This window comes from Dermacentor silvarum, chromosome 7 (assembly GCF_013339745.2).
Source record: "Dermacentor silvarum isolate Dsil-2018 chromosome 7, BIME_Dsil_1.4, whole genome shotgun sequence".
Lineage (NCBI taxonomy): Eukaryota > Metazoa > Arthropoda > Arachnida > Ixodida > Ixodidae > Dermacentor > Dermacentor silvarum.
In genome coordinates, this window is record NC_051160.1 from 163,279,150 (window position 1) to 163,304,040 (window position 24,891).

General features: G+C 42.9%; 1 protein-coding gene across 5 annotated transcripts in view; it reads right to left on the bottom strand.

Annotated features, from left to right (window-relative positions):
- Positions 1 to 1,596: 1,596 nt before the first annotated feature.
- Positions 1,597 to 24,891, bottom strand: part of LOC119458642 (protein Hook homolog 1-like) — a 140,847-nt gene continuing 117,552 nt past the window's right edge. For all 5 annotated transcript variants that reach the window (XM_049671330.1, XM_049671331.1, XM_049671332.1 and 2 more), the window contains 2 exons: positions 19,268 to 19,432; positions 1,597 to 2,221 (listed from right to left, as the gene is read on the bottom strand). In XM_049671330.1, the coding sequence (XP_049527287.1) occupies positions 2,006 to 2,221; positions 19,268 to 19,432 (381 nt within the window). In that variant the 3' untranslated portion in view covers positions 1,597 to 2,005. The remainder of the gene's footprint in view (positions 2,222 to 19,267; positions 19,433 to 24,891) is intronic.

The following is a 24,891-nucleotide window of genomic DNA, read 5'->3' on the forward strand; positions in this document are numbered from 1 at the left end:
TGGCACGTAAAACCCCATAATGTTTTTAAGTAGTACAGGGGCGCGATCTTGTACGCGTTCCAAAATGGAACGGAGGCGGTCCGTTCCATCGAGCCACACACGATTGGTCAATTTGAACCGTGACGATGAAATTGACCAATCGTGTGCGGCTCGATGGAACGGACCGCCTCCGTTCCATTTTGGAACGCGTACAAGATCGCACCCCAGATGACTGAACATAAATATTTAGGCGCTACACTCATTTCAACATATTCCTTGTCAGCTCATATTTGTCACATTTGTGCATCAGTGCTTGGGAATCTGCTTCCAACAAAGCGCAAATTATTGTTATACAATACATACGTCAGGTCTAAAATAGAATCTGCTTCCGTGATTTCGGATCCCTCAACTAAAGAAGGTATACAAAAGCTAGAGAGGTTCCAAAAGAAATCTGTCAGATTTGTTTAAGGGAAGTATAAAAGGAATGACTCCCGATTAAGCTTATGCGTGATAATGGCATTCAAACATTACAAATCTGTAGAAAATATGTTCACACAGTTTGTGTGTATAATATATAAAAGGCAAACCAGACATATCCAGACATTCATATGTCCAACACTTAAGTACTTGAAGGACTTGGCACACAAATTATCATTCGCTGAAACCGTTTCTTTTTAAACAATGCATTTAAACATATTTTTCCCACGGACGATTTCCGAGTGGAACTTCTTAAACTGTTTTTGAAGCCACAATGATTTTATCAACGCACTTGAACATATTTAACGGATGGGATGGGTTATTTACAAAAATTATGGGTGGTGAGCGTAGTGCAAGGGACAGGACGGTGATCCAAGCCAACAGGCAGCGGCCAGCTCCTCGCGGACTCTTCTTCAGCCGAAAGAATAGAAATTACTTTCTCTTCTTTCGGCTGCGCCGTGCAGGGTGACAATAGGATGTAACATTAGTACGCTGTTTTGTCGGAATTCATTTTTCGCAGGTGCTGAAATATAAGCTTGGTCATTTGTTAATCTGAATTCTCATATTGCTAATTTTCTTAATAATTATGTATGTCTGATACTAGCATTTTCCTTCCATTTTTAAACCCTTTCCTTGTTCTGCTTGAGCCGATCTGGCCTGCAGTACTGTGAAATAAATAAATGAACAATACACACAGGCCCCCTGAGTGACCTAATATCTCCTAAAATAAATACGAACTGCGCACCTTACATTGAAGGCATCTCAACTATCCTTCGTACCGCGAGACTGAAGCTTAAGTGATTCGGCTGAGCTGAGTCTGAACTCGTACGGGGATTCAAGAAAACAAAGACGATAATTGCGTATCTAAAACAGTCTGCACTATAACAGCCAAGCTAATTAATGTACCTATAATTGACTTCATAAATGCTTTTCGCAGAGCTTTATTTGATAAATAAATGCATCGTACCGGAATGCAGGACGGGAGTTGAATTTGCGCAAAAGCGTTTCGTGGATGTCATTGTATCACGTATTTAGGTTAGTAACACACGTTTAACGCATATTGTTCTATTTAAAATTGAAGAAATTTATTAAAGTTGAAGGTAATTGAGCAGTACCTAATAAATGCCAAAAACATATGATAGTCAATCACATTTTATTGACATGTATTCGATTAGACAAAATGCAGGTCAGTGAAGTTTACCAACCTTAACACATGAGTTTCAAGAGATTTCATACAAACTACATACCATTCCAACCTTATTTGATTTGACTAGAATATCGGGTAAAACAGTCACATGTTTCAAATTCTAGAAACAAGTGACAATTCACACCACCTTGAAGCACATGTGATTGTGTGACGGACGTGTTGATGTTTGTAATACCAGAACCTTGTTTCTGGTGCTATATAATCTTAGTTGCGTTTGTACCAATTAAACCAAAAATCCAACCAAACAACTCATTTTTATAAAAAAACGTATTGCTTACAGGCGTAATTGAAGAACAGCCTCCCTTCATTCAAGTGGAGTTGAATAAATATCCACTGAAAAGCTCAACTTTCTCTTTGTACCGGTCGCCTTAGAGAATAGCTAACTTCCGTCGATATTGTGGATTGCATTCGGAGCTGCACCGCCTGAGGCTGACGCTGCTGTGGCAGCTGGACCGCGTCTTGACGCAGATTATTCACGACTTGCAATTGCTTCTGGTATTCGGCCTTCTCTCTTTCGAGCTCCACTTCATGCCCTTTGCTCATTGCTGTCATCTGAGTCTGTAAATACAGAAAAGAACACGTTTACATTATCATTCCCTTTACTCGTTGCTGTCATCTGAGTGTAAAAACAGAAAAGAACACGTTTACATTATCATGCCCTTTTAATTGCACATGATAAATACCTGCCAATACGCTCATAAGTGCTTGTGAGTGTGGCTTCGCAGTCAAAGAATGCATTAGTACAGAAATAATTTACCAGAAAATACACCACCCAGAGCACGACGTACTTGCCCAAAGCGAGCGCAACAATAAAAGACACAACAATAAGAAATGGCAGAAGCATGTATACTATGGCCATAACAACGTAAATTTACTATTATCAGGACAATGGTTTTGCCTTGTCGCGCTAAACGTGTATGTACTTGCTTACCACAACAACGGAAAGGATCGAACTTTACTCCAGCATAAGCTTTTAGACCTTTGCTCTCGACAGGCTTTTGTTATATGGTTGGCGCCGATCAGTACCATAGTATCCCGTACATCTTATATGGCCAGTTCTCCAACGCAGAGAAGAGCAGATTATTTGAGAAATGAGGAGACCAGCACTTCTCAGTGCGTGTGTACAAGATGTAGTGTTCCCGGAAGGTCCGCCAGCCGTGTGAAAGAAAGAGCCACGTCTTCTAGCGTTTGCAACGACGAGCGGAGCGTGCCTTGTTTTCTCGAGGCGACGCTCAGGTGGGGCAATTACCTCCATTGCCTCGAAATTTATTAAACTTGAATGTTATTGAGCAGTAAATGCAGTCATAGTGAGTGCAAGTTATTAGTTAACAAGGAGATCTAAAGCTTAAACAGGCTACTCCAGTCTATGGCAACATTAAAGCCACAACATAAGCCCATGTTTCACTGTGCACATTGAATTAATCTGCACTAAGAAAGCCTACTTATCATTTCGGACTCCACCTATCAATTCTGCGTTAGGAATCGCCTTTGAACGTATCGATAAGTTGAGCTCTATCAATAGACCAAGTAAATAAATCCAAGACAAGTAGGTGTCTCATGACTTACTATATTGGCACAATATACAAAAACTGGTGCTCTAGCGCCTCCTCCTTATAGGGTTCATCAGCTTCTTCGAAGCGCAAAAAAAGAACATAACAGAGAAATAATCTAAGCCGCAGGTGTCACGATTGCGCAGAATGAAACACAGGAACAACGGAAGCAACAACAGCCTAAATCAAGAGCAACCTCAAGAGAAACCCTCTCTAGAACAACAGGACCTTTCATTGAGTAGCGCACGTATCCAGAATTGCCAAACATCCTTTGAAATGTACACACAGAATATTAACGCTCCGAGTTCCGGCAAGTAGTGCCCACTGTATGTTATATTTGAAATTTAGAGAAAATATTAATTCCTGTTCAAGATAAAATAATTACTGTAAAGAGGAAACCTGGATGGTGAGAGGACGAACCGGCGGAAGCACCGAGACCATGCGTCTCACGAATCCCTTCTTCTTTATTGTGCAGGCCGTCCTTTTCATTTCCTCACCTGTACCAGCCGAGGCACTGAACACCGACAATCTACCTAATCCTACTACGACTGCGCATCAAGTTGTCGGGTTTGACACATCGTTTGACACATCGTTTCACGGTGCCGACGACTATCTATGGAGCCTGCGCGGTTGGAGAGCTGTGCCTGACGTTCACGTGATACCAACGTCACCTACGCCGTCTACATGGGTGTACTTAAGAGACTGCACTGCACGGATCACGACCAGTGGGCACGGTGGAAGCACCGAGACCATGCGTCTCACGAATCCCTTCTTGTTTATTGTGCAGGCCGTCCTTTTCATTTCTTCACCTGTATCAGCCGAGACACTGAACACCGACAATCTACCTAATCCTACTACGACTGCGCATCAAGTTGTCGGGTTTGACACATCGTTTGACACATCGTTTCACGGTGCCGACGACTATCTATGGAGCCTGCGCGGTTGGAGAGCTGTGCCTGACGTTCACGTGATACCAACGTCACCTACGTCGTCTACATGGGTGTACTTAAGAGACTGCACTGCACGGATCACGACCAGTGGGCACGGCGGAAGCACCGAGACCATGCGTCTCACGAATCCCTTCTTGTTTATTGTGCAGGTGAGGCAAGACCATTTGGTTCATTCCTACCGTAGCAATAACGTATGCCTCTTGCTTCTGCCGTGCCCACGGTCCATTCTTGATCTTACATTGATGATGTATCACTGTTTTGTTAATTTGTTACCGTGTTGTGGAGACATTGAGTTTAATCCGGGTCCGTCTACTGAAGACATTCTTAAAATCATACGCGACGACATACGAGACCTCAAGCAAACGACAAACAGTAAATTTAGAGAGTCTACCGACAAATTGAACGCTATTGACACGAAATTGGATAACATAGCTTCAACGGTCACCAAATATACAAGGTTGATGCCTTGCAAGAGACAGTTGACAGCCTGCTTTTGAAGATTGACGACCTCGAGAACCGAAGCAGACGCAATAACCTCATCATTTTTGGAGTAAAGGAAGCAAAAGGGGAGCGAATTCCCTCTCTTGAGCGGACAGTATCGAAAGATATCCTTGAGGACCTGCTGAAGCTGCCCAACGTGGATATTGAACGAATCCACAGAATCGGTAGGCCAACAGAGAATAAGTGTCGTCCAGTGATTCTCAAACTTCTTGATGGGAGAGACAAATTTAGGATTTTGAAGAACTGTGGTAAATTGCGAGATACGGAATTCAGTATTTTGGAGGACTTTTCGCCTATAGGGTGCAGTCTATCCGTAAGAAGCTTTGGGCAAGTACCAAAGTAAACAGGTCGAATGGGGATAAGGTCACCCTTGTTTTCGACAAGGTTAGAATCAATGGAACCCTTTACTTTTGGAATGAGGCGCGGAACGAACTTGTTCAGTCTACTAGTCAATGACTATGCTCTTGGGATGACTGCACCCAACAGTGCAATCCAAACAACCCCCAACTACAGCCAATAGTTTCTCACAGCCGAATAGCTTTATCCTTAATGAATGTCAACGCTAGAAGCATTGTAAATAAAAGCGACGATCTGGAAGGTTTACTCATTGCCTATGATCCCGACATCACCGTGGTAACAGAGACTTGGCTTCACGATAGCATAGATGATGCAGATGTTGTGCCTGCAACGCATGAAATTATCCGGCAAGATCGCTGTTCAAGAGGGGGAGGAGTGGCACTTCTGATGAAGAAAGGCATTCAGTATACGCTGGTCCCACACAATAAGCAGATTGAAATGGTGTGGATAGCTACCAAACTTTCCTGCCAAAACGTAGTTATCGGAGCTGTCTATCGACCACCCAGTGCTGACATCTCTATGTTGGAGGCACTACACGACTTTCTGTACGACAACAAAAAGCGCTACAGTTGCGTTATAATCAGTGGCGACTTCAACATGCCTAATATAGATTGGGACTTGATGTGTGCTACTTCAACATGCCAACACGCGGATATGTTGCTAGATATCGCATATGCATTCGATCTACACCAGGTAGTGCATACCCCAACGCGCCAAACTGCGGTATCGAGTTCGATTCTTGACCTCGTCTTCATATCCGAAAACGTCAGTGAGCTAGGTTATACTGCCGATGTCGTGCCCTGCATATCGGACCATTTCTCTGTCCTTCTTAAAAGCCAACTGTGGCGTAAAGCTGAGCGCAGCAAGCCAAAGCTCTACTATGATTTCAATAATGCGGACGATGTTAGCATATTAGACTTCCTGGAACAAGACTATGATTTCTTTTTGCAGTGTCACAGGAACTTTACAACTGTTGATAGTTTGTGGTTGCACTTCAAATGTGCGGTGCGTCATTGCATGAATAAATACATTCCGAAAAAACACAAGAGCAAACGACGAAGCCCCTGGATAACGCGCGAAATCCTTCATCTAAAGCGGCGCGTAAAACGAAAGCACAGAGATAGCGGCACTTTGGCTATGCTGCGATCGGATTTGCGTTCGAAAATAAAATCGTCCAGATTCACTTTTTTTCAACGTCAAAATGCACAACTTCCTTTCCAGCGACCCGAGAAAGTTTTGGCTTCATTTGACACAAAAGAAGGAACCAGTTAACAAATTGAAAATACACGATAAGGACGTCACTGACCCAACCTGTATAGCAACGGCATACAACGACTACTTTTCGTCCGTTTTTCTGCGCAGTGCCGATAACAATGTAGATGTCAGCAACGCATCTATGTATGAACTTCCAGAGCTACTAATCACAGAAGAAGGTATTTTTTCAGCATTGCTCAGCTTAGACATTAGGAAATCTTCGGGACCCGACGAAATCCCAAATGCATTTTTGTTTAGATACGCGGAGTGGTGTGCCAAGTATCTTTATATTATTTTTACCGAAAGTTTGCAGAAAGGAGAAGTTCCTTCTGACTGGAAAATAGGTAAAATTATACCGATACACAAAACTGGCGATAAGCTCACAGTGACTAATTATCGCCCGGTGTCGTTGTTGTGCACAGCTAGCAAGGTATTAGAACACTTTCTTTTCAAACATTTAAGCAGCTTCCTAGAAGGCAACACTTTTTTCTTGAACAGTCAGCACGGATTTAGGCGCGGCCTTTCAACAGTGACACAGTTACTTCACATTACTAATGATTTGTTTGCAGTTCTTGATAATAGTGGCCAGGTCGACATAATCTTTCTAGACATTGAAAAAGCCTTTGACCGCGTGTCGCATTCCAAAATGATATTAAAACTATAGCGTCTCTTTAGAAATGAGCGTATTCTGCGATGGCTTGACTCTTACCTAACGCAACGCCAACAATATGTTCAAATAGGGGACTCTAAATCATCAATGGCTCAAGTCCTTTCAGGCGTTCCTCAAGGGTCCGTCCTTGGACCATTACTTTTTCTTGTATATCTGAATGATCTCTCGCTTGACATTGCCGTACAATGTCGATTTTTCGCGGATGACTGCGTTGTTTATCATGCCATTCAAACTAAAGATTACCAATTACTATTAAGCAATTCCCTAACATCAATTTCTAACTGGTGCCAGACCTGGAAAATGAGCCTAAATATTCCTAAGTGCTCCCAAATGACCGTAACAAAAAAGAAGAGTCCACTATCGCATGCATACAAAATTAACGACGTTGGGATTACGCTTGTCGATACGTTTAAATATCTGGGGATTGAAATATCTCGCCATTTAAGATGGAGTGCGCACATTCAAAACATAGTTTCGTCAGCCTCAAAAAGACTATGGTTACTTCGGCAACGTCTGAAGCACTGTACGAGCAAAACAAAACTAGTTGGTTATACTTCACTGGTGCGTCCCCTGCTTGAATATGGTGATATCGTTTGGGACCCGCACACTAAGACTGATACAGATAAGCTGGAAAAAGTACAAAAAAAGAGCACTCAGGTTCATTTTTAATGCCTACGGAAGACAGGTGTCACTATCCGATCTCCGTTCACGGTCTGGTCTTCCAACACTGGAGGAACGCCGTAAGTTACACCGTCTCAAGATGCTTTACACGATAGTCAACGGCCAAACTAAAATGAATTTTGACAATTACTTACAGTTTAACACGTGTAGAAGTACCCGCGGAAAGCATGAACTTACCTTTATTGTACCCCAGGCTAGAACTGTCGCCTATCAATTTTCATTTTTTCCTAGAACGATAAGAGACTGGAACAGGCTTCCACAAGAGGTAACGAACAAGCGTACCATCGACTCTTTCTTATCAGCTATTTCTCAGATGTGAGCGAAGCACGCAATTCCTTTCGTACTGAATTTTTATTTAACTCGTGTCTTTAGTTTCGCAGAGATTGTTCTGCGCAGTAGCGTACAAGTATGATCTGTGTTGCACTGTATTTGACCTTGCTGTGTTCGAATTTTCTTTCGACATTCTCTTTGCTTGTACGGTGTCCCTTTTTTTCTATACCACTCCTGCTTTGGCTGCCAAAAAGCAGCTGGCAGTATTGTCAAATAAATAAATAAATAAATGAACGCTCGGCAGCACGGCCTCTCGCTAGTTTCTTCTTTACATTACTAGGTTAAGGCGCTCGGTCGGTGCAAGTGTAGTGAGTACGACCATAGTTACGAAGTGAATGGCGTGATTTTTTAGATAAAATAATGATCGAAGTAAATAATATTCTTACAGAGATATTCATAAATTAAGAAAAAATAGAGCCCTTCAATTAAAACTAGGACTTAAGCTACATGCGATACGAGGTTTCTGTCCCTCTTGCGCATGGTGCCCTTCAAGCACGTACACTTGCCCTTCAATCTTGACTTCAGCTGCAGGTTAACAAGTACGCTGGTACGGTGCAGCTACTGCACACCTTGGTGAATGCTCGGCATTCGCTGTTCCTGTTGCAGCTAATTATGATGATTTTTTGGCATACTCTTGAAACAGGGCGGCGAGGAAACTTCACCTAGCCTGATTTAGCTAATAAGATTTTAGTGCATCTATTGCAGTCTCGTGATAAGGGAATTTACAGCACAAGAAGGGGTTGCAGTGCATACGGCAGGGTTTACCAAATCCTGACTGGGAGCTTACCACTGTCGTTGAAAAGAACAGTGTACAAGCATTGCTTCTACTGGTGCTAACATATGGAGTAGAAACTTGGAAGTTAACAAAGAAGCTCAAAAGCAAGTCAAAAACCGCAATCAAGCTGCAATCAGCTAGCGCCAGACAGGGATAATTTAAGATCGCTGGAAGAGGCCTTCGTCCTGAAGTGGACCCAAAAATAGGCTGATGATGATGATTACATGATAATAATTACAGTCTAGATTTTGCCTACCTCTCCTTGAACCTCATATCTATGCTGCTGAGGTACCTATGCATGCAACGACCCTGACTACATCAATCTCTTCCCGGGTTTTATTTCTCAACTTCTCTCGCTGATCTCGACCACTGACCAGTTAGCGCTTCCACCAATTTTGAATCCCAGCGATTCTCGAAGGTCAGCGTTTCCTATGGTTCTTGCTTCGTTAACATCCTGGAATTTCATTAAAATGTGTTCAGTCGTCTCTAGAATTGTGTAGCATACATATGCATCATAGTTTTTGTGAAGATTTGCTCCGGTATGTTTTTGTCGTCAGACAGCCAACTCGAATCTCAAATAGCAAAACACTACGCTTTGTGTTGTCTTACACATTTTTCTCCTGTTTCTTTCTTTCTTGCCGTATTTTTAGATCTTCATGTACTTTTTATTTTTAGACCCAATTTTCTGTCTCTGCTTCTCGCACTTTCTTTTTGATGACACCGGAATGTCTCATGAATTTTTCACTACTCTGTATTTTGTAGCTACCTTCTTGATCTCTGCCTGTATTCCGTGCCCACGCTTTTGTGCTCATTTGCCATTGAGGGTTTCTGAAAACTAATCTTGCTCTGCGCATCTTCGGCTTCAAAAACAAAAGGCAAGCGCATGTCAACTTAGACTGCCTCTATTGTGGTATTACCGTGAGCCCCCAGTGCCAATCATCCCCCCGGCCTTTAGTTAGCTTCCAACTCCGACAAGATGTTTCAGTTTAAGCACAGAAAGGCATTTGTAAACGTCAGCAGTTGCACCATTACTTCTTCCCCAGTTGCTCGCATTACCTCATGTTTATGGCAGACCGAAAGTGAACCCTGTTTTATTGCAGCCGCAATCATCCTGAGAATTTCTTGGCAGTTAGAGTAGGTCTTTCTTAGTTTATGTGTAAGCACCTTTTATCTGTAAACAGCTTTTATCCCACAATTCCCACCGCTTATGTACATCAGTGTACTTATGTGGTAAAATGAACTTCAACTTCAACATCAACCCAGGTGTACATTTGCTTGATTATAAGTATGGCTTGCTGTTTAATGGACACCTTGTCGTCACTCGTCAAGTCATGCAGCGGGTCATTTAGAGCCATCTTGTGGGCACTCGGCGAACGACAGCTGTTGCTTCCACAACCTTGAGGCGCCCATTTACGCCTATTGTTATTTTCCTTTGTTTTTTTTTTACTTTTTTCGTGATTCTTCATGAAACACAAATAGGCTTCAGGCAAATAGGCATAAATAATTGCAAATGACAGGTATAACTTCTAGTGCAAATAGAGTTTTACCTGATCTTGCCTAGGAGATGGATCGCACACAACGCGTATAAAACAAAGCCCTCACGAAAACACTTGAACTACGAAAGAGTACTGCCACAGTTCCTGCCCCCCCCCCTTTCTTTTTCTATTTGCTTTGTTAGACAGATATCGACTTTGTGAACATGCTACGTGGTTTTAATCTTCAAACGTGCAACAAAGATCCATCTATACCATACTGAATTGGAAAAATTTAATACAGGCACCAACTGGAACGCGGCTTTTTTTGTTTTCTTGGTAGCATGTGTCTACGCAGCACGAAAATCAGGATGTAATAGTCATGGGATCTGACCAATTAACGGGTCGCTGCAGTGGTAAACCCGCGTTGTGAAGCTTGTAAAGCTTAAGACGACGGGGTAATAGGGCAACCAATGTAAGGAAGCCGCTGCACCTTCAAAAAGCGAGAGCAGAGGACAGAACTAGCTTATGCATTTAATTGCGAAAGTAATTATATGGGCACTCCAAGCGGATTTCTACCGTCGACGTCCCCGTCACCGTGAGGTTCCGTATAAAGTCCAAGACAATAAAATCGTCGCCGCACGCCGTATGCTGTATGTGCGAGTGAACGCGCGCGAGGGACGCGCAATTTCACTGAGAGCAAACGCGCGGCGGAGAGACCGCGACGTTTTCCGTCGCGCGAAAGCCCGTGGAAGGATTAGAGAGAGGGAGGGGGAGGTAGTTCTCCGGCACCAACTAAAGCTCTCTATCTTTCAAAAGTAACGAAAGGTGGTGATCTAGCCGCCGCGCCCTGCGATAGGCCGGTTGACGACACGTGACCATTTTCGCCTTCGCGCCCCGACCAAAGTATCCAGCAGGGGTCGCTGTGCTGGCGGGATGTTCACGCTTTACTTAAGGGTATAGAAAGACGACTGGAAAGCGGTGAATTAGGTTTTCGTTTATCCTACATCCATAATGGACAAATGGTGCAACAGAAGGTCCCTGGACTGATTTACACCGACGACATTGTGCTAGTAGCGGACAATAAAAAAGATTTACAGATACTTGCGAATATCTGTGGCAACGCAGCGACAAATATAGGCCTTAAGTTCGGCACAGAGAAATCAGGAATTATAATCTTTAATGAACACACGAGTAACTTCGTGGTGTCAATTCAACAGCAAGTAATACCCATAGTGAAGCAATATAAATACATCGGCGTACATATAAACGAAGGAAAGAATTACTCAAGCCACCAACAAGATATTATGAAAATAAAGGGGGAGCGGAATGCAGCAATAATGAAACGCAGACCACTGTGGGGCCACAAAAGCATAAGGTGCGTGGAATCTGGAAAGGAGTAATGGTGCCAGCGCTAACATTCGCAAATGCCATTATATGCTTAAAATGGGATATCTTGTCGGGGTTGGAAGTTAACCAAAGGTCAGTAGGCCGGTTGGCTTGGGAGCCCACGGAGAAACCACAAATGAGGCACTGCAGGGTGATATGGGTGGGCTTCTTTTGAAGTCCAAGAAGCACAGATCAAAATTAGTTTTGAAGAAAGGCTCAGGAACATGGATGAAAATAAATTAGCGGCTAAATTAGTGAACAAGTATCTGTACATGAAAAGCGTGGACACAGAATGGAGGAAGAGGTCAAGGAAGTTGGCAACCAATTACAGGATAATCGAAACTGCGAATAGACAACCAGGAGTCATCAGAAAGAAAGTGAGAGAAATAGAGACAGTGAATTGGATGCAAAGAATGGAAACAAAAAGATGTGGTTGATCCCTCTTATATAGGAATCGGTATAGAACACGAAAGTGAAACGTGTCTTCACAGAAGTAGTGTAATGTTTATTGCACATTGATATATAATGTCTATTGGTGTTTTGTGGCTAAAGCGCCCTTAGGCGTTGATGCACCCACGCTGACGCCTGGTGGCACGTCTCCTCCATCACGACTACCAACGTCGATGACCATGAGCAACTGTCGTGCATATGGAAGCTGCACTACGCTGCACACGCTAGCACAACGCGAGAGACGAAGCACGTAACAGACACACTAATACAACGCGCAAGACAAAGCACGTAACTGAATCGTCACCGAGTCAAATCAGCGCGTACAGCGCGTCGTAATTGCAGCCTCCGCGATCAACTTCAGAAACATTTTCAGAGCTAATTGCGGAGGCCACGCTCCGCTGTGCTGAGTACGGTGAACGCCACCTAAGTGGCGTTGGTAGTGCTTCTTGATGCCAGCGTCCCTTCGAATGCTGGCATCGAGGCGTCGTAGTGCTGAGACCACCGAAGCGTTCACTGTCGGTGCGCGTTAGTGTCATAATGCAGTACTTCTCTTTTCTGCTCGTAGGCGGCGGCACCGCCCCGAGCAAGAGCGCGGGTACACGGAGGAGTGTTAGATATATAAGGCGCGTCTGTGTAGCTCTCTGCGAATGCGTTTGTGGCGCAATGGGTTAAACGCTCGGCGATCTATCGTCGCGGACCGAGAGGTCGTGGGTTCGATTTCCAAATTTTGCATGTTTGTGGAACTTTTTCTTCTGGTTTCTTTCTTTGTATTATGTTCTATGACGTATTTCCGTGACGGAAATACGTCAGTGAAGTCTTGGTGGACCCCGGCATAAAACACTTTCGTGTTAAAATGACCATGGAAATTTACAAGAATGAGTAGAAAGAAATTAGAAGGTAAAATCTGTACAATAACACAAAGGGCGGTGCCTTGCTATTGGAGGCTCGAGCTGGTTGCCTAAGGACCAAAACATACTCGAGCAAATATTCGGAACTAGATGAGGCATGTGTATGTTGCAGTAAAGATCCTGAGACCACTTAGCACATCGTAATGGAATGCGATGGGATTCACCCAGCGAGAACCGTAGGTAACGTACAACTTCCAGAAGTGCTTGGGTTCAAAATGGAAAGAAACACCAACAGATCAGCCGTAGAGATAAGCAAGAGGCGATTAGAGTACTGGTGGAAAAATAGCAGGGAAAAGATTTATACGACCTGATCTCTTAAAATCATAAGTAGCGGTACAAGGTAAATTTAAAACATAAGAAAAAGATTATTTAGAGGTATAAAAAATGCTAGATAAAGAACATGTATTGTATACCTGATTAAATCAAGCAGGCTAGGTAACTATTTGTCGCGGCCCCGTTTCAAAGGGGATGCCAATAAATCGTCATCACATCGTACGTGTACGATGTGATGTACGTGTTTTAGAGCGTGGAGTTGGACGACTTTGGTATTTGACACGCCTCTGTTACATTGTTGTTGCAAACGAGGAGTGCCTATGTACCTAATGGTTGAGTGGACGCAGGAATTATGCGATTGAATTCAACGTTCGCAGCGTTGCGTGCTAGTATGCCGGGCTACTGTGCCTTCGGTTGCCGCAACCGCGTGGAGGACGGAAAAAAGTTATTTTCTATTCCTCGATGTGACAGTAATATCAGCCGAAGAAACGTATGGCTCCACAGAATCAGGCGCAAGGATTTTGTGCCCACTGAAAACAACCGGCTATGTGAAACATTTTGTAATGTTTACAAAATGTAAACACTGTGATAGGCGTAACTCCAAACAGTCTTTCGCCTGGCCGGCGTGATTTTGTTCGTGCATGTGTTGTCGCATGAGCATTATCTCTGCAACGCTATTATTTTTTCGGCTTTCTTGCCATTCAGTCATTGTCCTTTCACGCGCCGTATTTCTCACAAATAGCTCAGGATTCCAATAAAACTGCAGTTATGTATGAATTAAGTGCAGGGCAGTGTTTCTCGCGGTTGTGTTAAGGATATATAACCTTATTGTTAGTATTAAATCTGCAGTCCTCGTTTGCAACAACAACGTAACACTGTGCGCAATAAGGTTTCCGAATGTTGCAGTGAGCTCACAACCTGCGTATTTTTGCGCACTAGAAAACAAGCGCTATCAGCTGACCGAAATATCATCTCTACTTCAAGTTACGCTGAATTTTAAAACACAGCCGTTGTTTCGCCTTTCGGGCGGAACAACGGCTGTTCTTAGTTCAAAATTTGTCTAATTATTCTAGTCAGTTCTCTATTTATTAGGCTGAGCCATTTCCTAATTTAGTGCAAGTACTGGCAACATATGTGCCTCTGCGGTGAAACTAACCAAGGGGAAATTGCATAATTATCGCACCTGTTCTACTTTTAAGGACTTTTGAATTGATTTTCCGAAACATCCTGTCTATAATACCTCATTTGCGCGTACTTCCTTCTGCGTTTTGCCCAATGTAATTCTGTTTTGTTTACATACAAGACTAAGTTCTTTGGATTTGTTCTTAATGATATTGTGCTTTTTGCATTACTTTTTTTGTCGTCCTTTTGAACTTTGCAATATTCTTCTTAGTTTAAGCATGTTTAAGTAGCAACCCAATACGGCATGTGTCCACAGTTAAGTGGAAAGAAATTAGAAGGTAAAATCTGTACAATAACACAAAGGGCGGTGCCCTTCGGTAGGGTATAAATAAATAAGTAAATAAAATTATGAACTAAGGTGAGGTGAGACAAGTGATACATACTACAAAATGTATTTATTGACAGAATATTCCGCGTCAAAACGCACTTCGCACCTTTCCTTGAGCTGAATGGATTGATTAATTCATGGATTTATACCCCAATTCAAACTAAGGTCATGCAAGACATCCTATAGTGGAAGCTCCGGTATAACTTTCACTAGATGGGGTTCTTTGCGCACGATCGCTTATACATTTCGCCCTCGCCAAAATGCACCCGCCGCAGCCCGAAATCGGAACCACACGTCTTTCTCAGAAGCGCAGCGCCACAGTCACTGAGCTATATCGTGGCCGGTAACTGAAAGTGGGCCTTTTGCTTGAGCAACCTGCCAACAAGCCAACATGTCGACATGTCCTGCATAAAGACTAGGAATCAAAATCAATTATAAATTATTCAATCAATCACTGAATTCTTTCTTCAGCATGATTCCAAGGTGCTAGGAGCGTGGCGGAAGAAACCAGCAGAAGCGCTGGCTTAGAGGTACCATGCCCCCAGCCACTGCGGTAGCGGCTACTTTTCTGATGCCCCTTAACCAACATGAAGCAAGATCAATTGATAATTCTCGAATGCCAGCAAAAGAATATCATACGTTTGTTTACGTAAAATGTTATTCATTTTTGTTCTTAGTAAATTAGTGTTATTAGTATATTAGTATTATATTATAGTATATTATTAGTATATTAGTATTAGTATTAGAAACAACAGAAGATGAAAATGTCCAACTCAAGAGATCAGATAGAATTCGCTGAACTGTCAAAACTAATCAACAAGAAAAAAGTAAGGGATATTCCAAATTATAACGTGGGAAAGATTGAGGAAGCCGTAAAATAGGACGCAGCATTAAATCAGTAAGAAGAAAGCTTGGCATAGGACAAGGCAAGATGTGTACACTGAAAGATAAGCATGGTAATATCATCAGCAATTTCGATGACATAGTAAAAGCAGCGGAAGAATTCTATACTGACCTGTACAGTGCCAAAAACAGCCAAGCTAATTTCATTGAAAATAGTGATGAACCGCTGAAGTTAGAAGGGCCTTGAAAGACATGACCAGGGGAAAAGCTGCTGGAGAAGATGGAATAACAGTAGATTTAATCAAAGATGGAGGAGATATCATGCTTGAAAAGCTTGCGGCCCTTTATACGCAATGCCTCACAACTTCATGTGTACCAGAGAGCTGGAAGAACGCCAACATTATACTAATCCATAAGAAGGGAGACGTTAAAAAATTGAAGAATTATAGACCCATTAGCTTGCTTTCAGTATTGTATAAAATATTCACCAAGACAATTTCCAATAGAATCAGGGCAACACTTGACTTCAGCCAACCAAGAGAACAGGCCTGGCTTCAGGAAGGGATATTCTACGATGGATCATATCCATGTCATAAATCAGGTAATCGCGAAATCTGCGGAGTACAATAAACCTCTCTACATGGCTTTCATAGATTATGAAAAGGCATTCAATTCAGTAGAGATACCAGCAGTCATAGAGGCATTGCGTAATCAAGAAGTACAGGAGGCATACGTGAATATCTTATCAAACATCTACAAGGATTCCACAGCTACCATGGTTCTCCACAAGAAAAGTAGAAAGTTACCTATCAAGAAAGGGGTCAGGCAAGGAGACACAATCTCTCCAATGCTATTCACTGCATGCTTAGAAGAAGTATTCAAGCTCTTAGACTGGGAAGGCTTAGGAGTGAGGATCAACGGCGAATATCTCAGCAACCTTCGGTTTGCAGATGACATTGTCCTATTCAGCAACAATGGAGACGAATTACAACAAATGATTGAGGACCTTAATCAAGAAAGTGCAAGAATTGGGTTGAAGATGAATATGCAGAACACAAAGATAATGTTCAATAGCCTGGCATGGGAACAAGAATTCAGGATCGCCAGTCAGCCTCTAGAGTCTGTAAAGGAGTACATTTATCTAGGTAAATTGCTCACAGGGGACCCTGATCACGACAAAGAAATTTACAGAAGAATAAAATTGGGTTGGAGCTGCATACGGCAGGCATTACCAAATCCTGACTGGGAGCTTACTACTGTCGTTGAAAAGAAAAGTGTACAATCATTGCATTCTACCGGTGCTAACATATGGGGCAGAAACTTGGAGGTTAACAAAGAAGCTCGAGAACAAGTTAAGGACTGCACAAAGAGCGATGGAACGAAAAATCTTAGGACTAACGTTAAGAGACAGGAAGAGAGCGGTGTGGATCAGAGAACAAACTGGGATAGCCGATATTCTAGTTGACATTAAGCGGAAGAAATGGAGATGGGCAGGCCATGTAATGCGTAGGATGGATAACCGGTGACCATTAGGGTTACAGAATGGATACCAAGAGAAGGGAAGCGCAGTCGAGGTCGGCAGAAAACCAGATGGGATGATGAAGTTAGGAAATTTGCAGGCGCAAGTTGGAATACGCTAGCGCAAGACAGGGGTAATTGGAGATCGCAGGGAGAGGCCTTCGTCCTGCAGTGGACATAAAATATAGGCTGATGATGATGATGATATTTCATTACTGACTGTATTTTAAGGTAACTAAATCCAGCGCTATCATTCAACCGAAACCACAAAGAAGAGACGAGACAAGCACTAGCGCAGTGCTTGTCTCGCCTCTTTGTGGTTTGTCCTGTGCGTTTGTGCTGTATTTTTTCTTCTATGTCATCATCACCCCTCATTCAGCCTTTATGTCCCCGTTCCCCCCTCCCCCTCTGCAGAGTAGCAGGCTAGAGCATGCTAGCTCAGGCCGACCTCTCTGCCTTCCTTCAAATAAATTATCTCTCTCTCTCACCTTAAAATACTATGTACCGACTAGCCACAACCGAGTGTAGTCATGTGACTATGCTCGGTCACTACTGAGTGTAGTCATGTTTATATTCTGTAATTATGAAGACTGCAATCTATGTAATTTTGTTTTCTTTTCTGTAGCACCCAAAACTGAACGGTGCAATAAGTAACTTCGCAATATTTGCCTTGTTGTAGCGAGTATTTATACTATCTGATGTCGATATTTTATTCTTATTCTGTCTACTTTTGTGCCAAAGTTTGTGTGTTTTCGATAATTTTCTCGTGCACGCTTTGTCGTCAATGTGGGAGTGGCTACCCCGTCTTGCTACTCAAGATAGCGGCTTTCTGTGGCAACCTCTGTCTTTGTATTTTTTGCAACGTAAGCTGTTATGACCTCATTCTAATAGCCGTTTCGGTTCGCGTTGCTGTCCGCCGCCACCGCGCAACCGCTATCGCCCGAAATGCGAAAAAAAGTACCCGGTCCCCGCCGGGATCGAATCCAGGCTTGCTGCATGGGAGTCGGATACTTTACCACTGAGCAACGCAAGCGCTTGCTATCAGCGTCAGAAAAAGGCCGTATAAACGCGCCCTAAGCGCACGCGCAGACGACCCGAACCTCCGCCAGCATGGCGGTGCCATCTAGTTAAGACGCCTGCAAAAGCTGCATGAGTCATGCACAGGCGCCGACGACGAGATGTGATTCAGAAGAGGCGCGCAATAAACGCGATCCCGATGCGAGATGTGCGCCACGTATGCTCCGTACCTCTTCGGTACAAGTTATGGCGTCTCCTCACAAGGTACGGACCGCTGCTGAAGAATCAAATCGTAGAGCTACGTGCGCGGCTACAACCAAGCATCATCGGGCTCAGCAGACTGCTGTGCAGCGAGCATTACAAACCTCAGCTCGCCGTCGACGCCGGGCGGACAGTTGAGATCGCTCTCGTCAAAGCAAGGCGAAGAGACTGCCGCGAAGACCTTATTGTGCGTGGTGCCAAAATTCTTACTCTTAAGCCGCTCCACCAGCTTACGCTTTGACTGTGCTGCGTGTGCCGCGCAGGCCTGTGACTTTTTTACAAGGAAAAAAGGAAGAATTGAATTGACTTGAATCAGTTTGCAGATAACTTCAGGGCATAAAGCTTCACACGGCCCATGACTACTCCCTCAATATCAAAGAAATTAGAAAATCAAAATTGCTTCAAGCACTTGTGAACAGGCAATTCAAATCTTGTATGTCAGGCACCATCATTCGCATCTTTACGTTATGTGTGCTTACAGATTAGCCTGTAAATTTACTTAAAAGGTTTAAGTAAGCGTGATGCCTCCCTGTGGGTTGGTTCAAACAATTATACTCCTAGCTAGGAGCCTCTCTTGACACCAGGATGAAGTCTGCAAATTATGCCTAAAGACGCATAATATTTCAGGAAAGATCCCCGGGCATGTTACAGTTATGACGACTTGCTACACTACACATGACAACTTGCTACACTAAGCCGTCATGTGTGCTAAATTTCACTAGATGTGCTGGCATGCTATTCAAATCCAAATAAAATCTGCACACTTGTCATCGATACCAGGTCGAATATATATAAGTTAACTGTGTGACTGTACCCAGCAATGCACACATATAATTTTAAATGTTTTTTCTGTGCACTTTTCGCCCGACAAACAATACCAGGAAACCGTACTTACTCTCATAGCTTCTACTTCTTGTGACATCTTTCTATGTACAGCATCTTTGGTGCTTCGTTTGTTCTGCACCTCCTCCTGCAAGGCTGTGATGGTTGCTTCATGCTCTTCGATAAGCTGCAACAATGCTTCTTCCCTTCCTCGCCACTTGCTTGAAACTTCAGCAGCCTGCAAATATGCACAAGAATGCCAGCCACTGTCTCGCCACTCTCCATATAAGTATAAAAATAAGTAGATCCCTGGCTATGTGAGAATCGACGTTCCGTGAAGCATTTTGCGGGTATAGCTGCCTGGGGTTTTTTGGGGGTTCCCCAAATTGTTATGAGATAACGCAGTGTTAGGTTACAATGTATTTTTTTACAAATATATTTAGGGTTTGCACAAATTGTGATGTAGAAGGGGAGAAAAAGTTACAGAAATTCATAGAATTGTCTCTGAATGCCCAGCATTCTTTCGCTCGGATCATCCTTTTCTTTCTCTAGTTTGTGCTTTTCTGTCTTAGTTCGCCCACCCCCAATTTCAAGTTGGCCCATCCCCATACCACCACTAAATTCCCGTTGGCCCACCCCCATATTAACCCCAAATTTAGGATAGCCCATTCTCATATCACCCCCATTTTATGTTGGCCCATCCCCATACCACCCCGAAATTTAGGTTGGCCCTTCCTAAATTTCAAGTTGACTTAGCCCACCCCCAAATTTAGGTAGGCATCTACCCAAAATTTCAAGTTGGTTCAATATCAAATTCCGGTTGGTCCACCCCAAATTATAGGTTGGGCCACCTCGTATCACTCCGAAATTCAAGTTTTCCTACCCCATATAACCGCCAAATTTAGTTTGACCCATCCCCATATCAACCCCGAGTTCAGGTGTGCCCACCCCCATATCATCCCCAAACTCAGGTTGGTTCACCTCATATCACTCCCGAATTCAAGTAGGCCCACCCCATAACGCACCCATATTTCGGTTGGCCCATCCCAATATCACTCCCAAATTTAGGTTGTCCCTTCCCAAATTTCAAGTTGGGCCACCACCAAATTAGGTTATCCCACCCCCAAATTCATGTTGACCTACCTCCATATCACCCGAAAATTTAGGTTGGCACACCTTCAAATTCAGGTTCGCACACTCCAAATTTCAGGTTGCACCACCTCCTAATCCAGGTTGGCCAGCCTTCGAAATAATCAATGACGTTCTTGGCCATCGCACGAAAACAAGCGTTCCACCCAGTATACTTCATGACGGTACTGAATTGAGGGGTGAGGCCCTTGCCAATTACTTTAATCAACACTTCATTAACGCTGCCATTCCTTCTGCCCATTCACTCCTCGCAGCAACTTCTAGAACAAAAAATGCTAGTATTATAACCGATAGCATTTACTTTCAGCCTACCGACGAAAATGAAGTGTGTACCACATTTAAATCCTTAAATAACAGTAAGGCCTTAGACATCAATAACCTACAATTAGGCCCCATTAAGTATTGCATAACTTCCATTTCCCCTGTTCTTGCTCACATATTCAATCTAACGCTTCAATCAGGCGTCTTTGCCAAAGCAATGAAGTACGCTAAAGTTTCGGCAATTTTGAAAGGCGGTAGTCCTCATGATCCAAACAACTATAGGCCAATTTCGGTGTTGCCTGTATTTTCGAAGGGCCTCGAGAAAATCATTCACTCTCGTATGGTCAATTTCTTTGATAAATTTGGTGTTATAACTAATGCACAACGTGGATTTAGGAAACACAGGTCAACAGAAACAGCCCTACTGTCAATAAAGGAAAACATAATAAAAAACATAGAAATGAATATCTATACGCTTGCGTTATTTATAGACTTTAGTAAGGCATTCGACTGCCTCAGCCATAGTATCTTATTAGAAAAACTAGAGCGTTACGGAATACGTGGAGTCTGTTTATCTCTATTTAAATCTTATCTAAGTGACCGATTCCAGGCTGTGTGCGCGAACGGTCACATGTCGTCTTTCCTAATGAACAGATTTGGCGTGCCACAAGGAAGCGTACTAGGACCGCTTTTATTTAACGTCTACATCAATGACATTGTAAATATTTATACTAAAGCTCAATTCATTATATATGCTGATGACAGCACTGTCATGCTATCTGGAAATGACGTGCACAACTTAACAGTAGAATGTAATGCACTGCTAGAAAACCTATCTACCTGGTCTCGGTTAAACCAAATTAAAATTAATGCAACTAAAGCTAAGATAATTATTTTTCGCTCCAAGAACAAATTACTGCAGTTAAACAATATTATCACTTTTGAAGGTCAAAAAATAGAAATAGTTGACAATCATAAAATTCTTGGCGTTTATTTCTCTTCAAACCTCTCTTGGGACATGCACGTCAATTATCTCTGTAAAAAGCTTTCTTCCGTGACAGGGGTTGTGTCACGATGCCGTAGTATACTTCCTATAAAAGCCAAAGTGCAGATTTACAATGCATTATTTAACTCACACTTATATTATTGCGCTTTAATATGGTGTACAACCACCAAAACTAACATACATAAAGTTCTTTTGTTGCAGAAGAAGATAATTCGCTATGTTGGAAATATAGATTATTATTCAAGCACCAGAGAAGCGTTCCCTAAGTATAATGTTATTCGAATTGATAACCTATACACTTATCGTTTATTACATAGTGCACGATATTCATCAGAATTAGCTTGGAGCTACATAGAACAATTAGCCTCTGTAGAGCGACGCCCCATTAATGTGAACACAAGAAATCCTCAGATATGGTCCATTCCATACTTCAGAACACTCTATAAGCATCAGTCGTTAACACATAACCTGCCATTCACATTGAACAAGTACAAAAATATCGATAATTTCAGTAAGAAAGAACTCCGCTCTTACTTTGTACGCTTGTAATGTATCTGATGTAATTATTATTCTGCCTGTGTGTATGGTTCTGAGTATGTAATGTACAACTTGTTTCGTTTTTTTGTTGTTTTTTGTTTTTTAGCAAATGTTAACCTTGTGAATTCAGTCTCATGCTATGTTGTATAGCTGTTGTTTGATTGTTTTGTATAGCTTGTATTGCTAATGTAGTGTTGTTTTAAATGCATTTTCGTCCATGAGGAATTCCTGCGACAGTTGGAATTATGTGAATTATGTACATGTGCGCACACTGTTTGCTGTGATATTGCCTTGCCTGGTCTTTTGGGTCACGTCAAGCTACGTATGTAGCTTTTAACCCAAAATGACCGTCCAGAATGTAAACTGGAGAATAAATTGATTTGATTTGATATCAGTTCAAAATTGAGGTTTGCCCACCCCCATATCACCCCCAAATTTACTTTGGCCCATCCCCACATGAACACTAAATTCAGGTTAGCCTACCCCATATCAGTCCCAAACTACACTTGACCCACCCTCATATCACTCCCGAATTTAGGTTAGCCTACCCCAAAGTTCAAGTTGGTTTACCCTCAATTTTAGGTTGGCCTACCCTGGAATCCATTTACGTCTCTTTTTTTCCTGTGTTTGTCTGTGTATATGCGCAATGCTTCCCGATACTGAATTTCATGTTATCCCATCCCAAATTTCAATTTGGCCCATGCCGATATCACCCCCATATTTAGGTTGGACCATTCCCCACATCACTGCCATATCAAATTTAGGCTGACCCACTCCCAATTCAAGTTTGTCCACCCCAACCATACCACCCCCAAATTTCTTAGGTATGTTCTATGGAGCCTTATGTATTCCTATGGGAAAGGTGTCACGCTTTTTTTGTGTTACAGACTCTTACTGTGGGCTGATCCAAAAGATGTAAGAAAACTGCAATTCTTTGTTTCCTAGTTCTTCAATGTATAAAGAAGAGTAAAGCCACCGGCATTCATAATCTTGAAACTATCTTAACATTAAGAAACATCCGGCATTGATGTCAGTTAGTAATTAAAACTGCTAAGAAAGACATGTTCATTAAAGGGCAACTCTGGCAATTTTTCCATGTCAACGGTTGCCGATGAAACTCGCTGGGTCAAGTCCTCAAAAAAGCAGGTCTGAGAGTTGTACAGATTTTTCTACAAATGAATTTATTTCACACCACTTGCTATGGACATGTCCTGGCCTGTCATCACTGCGAAGAATCTGCCTTGCTGGGCTGCAGAGCTCAGTCGCCACTCTCAATGACTGGATCCTTCCTAGAGGGACCCCTCAACACCGCAAAGCTATATATGACAGCTTGCTCACCTACCTTATAAGAAGCGAAATCATTAACTTAATCTAGGCACCTCACCGGAAAGACCACTGGGGTTGCCTTTTCATACAAGTACAATTTTCTATTTTTTTATGACTGAATAAACGTATTTCTCTCTCTCTCTCTCACTGCCTCGAACACCCTACCTCAACTCCTCCTCAATTACAGGCCACATTGTGTGTGACGTCAGTAGTGTTCCAAGCATGTCCGGATCATGCAGACGACAGTGATGAGAGCGTGGAGGAGTCGACGAGATGACCATGAGCTTGTGCTTGGCGCGCGAAGTTGCTGTCGCGAGAAATTGCATTCCCTGTGGACTGCACGTGATTGGGAGTGGTAAGTGCTGTTGCATCGTTGGCTGCACGAACCTCAGCCCTCGCCATCCGCACACACAGTTTGAGCCGATGCCGATCGCGTTCAGCCGACTTCGTGTGCCTAGTGCTGACGGACCTAAGCAACAGACCTAAAGCTAATTAAGCCACTAGGACGAAGAAAACTGCTTCTGTAGTTCAGCTTTGACTATACTGATTTGGAATAAACTATTCCTCATTTTCGTGCAGTGCACACGCCAAAAAGCTAGAAGTGACGACACGACGCGCTATGAACATCCGTAAATTGCCGTTCTCGAAGGCGGCCAGTCACACTCGCCAGTGCTTCCTTAAGTTAAATGTGACTATAGGTACATGGTTTTATTTTTATGTAATAATTGTTGTGCTGACTCATTATTTAGCTTCCGAAATGCACTGTTTGCCTCGTATGCCCTAAATGAGCCGCAAGCGGAGATCCCTTCGATATTGTAGCGTAAACAACCGCCTCGGTCAACTGCCCACGGTGTCACATCGGCGTTTCCGCACGAAAACTATGCGTTCTCTACATGGACGATCATACGCGCATAGTGCTCATCTGTATCTACATATGGGATACGTTGCGTTCATGAAGAGAATACGAATAATGATAAGTAGGCAATATAACAACGCTCCCGTACGGCCTCCCGCAATCTGTTTTCGAAGATGTGTGGTCTCTCATATCAGCAAAACTCAGATTCAATGTCCAAGGGTGCTTACATGCACAAAATCATTGTGTTTTGCTATGTTCTGACATTAATTCTTGTCACTAATAAGCGGATAGCATTATATCTAAAGCGAACGACGAGTGGTCGCTGTACCTGCCGATGTAAACAATATACCGGATTGATGCTTTGACTGTCAGCTGTGTTCTTGCGGGATACAAATGCGGAAAGTCGTCCTCCACATCTTACAGTGAGTAAGCCAAGCGCTTCCCTGAGAAGGGGTAAAACACTTAAATAGCATGCAGCACGTATAAAATCAGTGGTTAGGGCTACGCTTGGTCTTCATGTTGCAGCACGATATGTTGCACATAGGCGCTGGCTCTCGTCGTG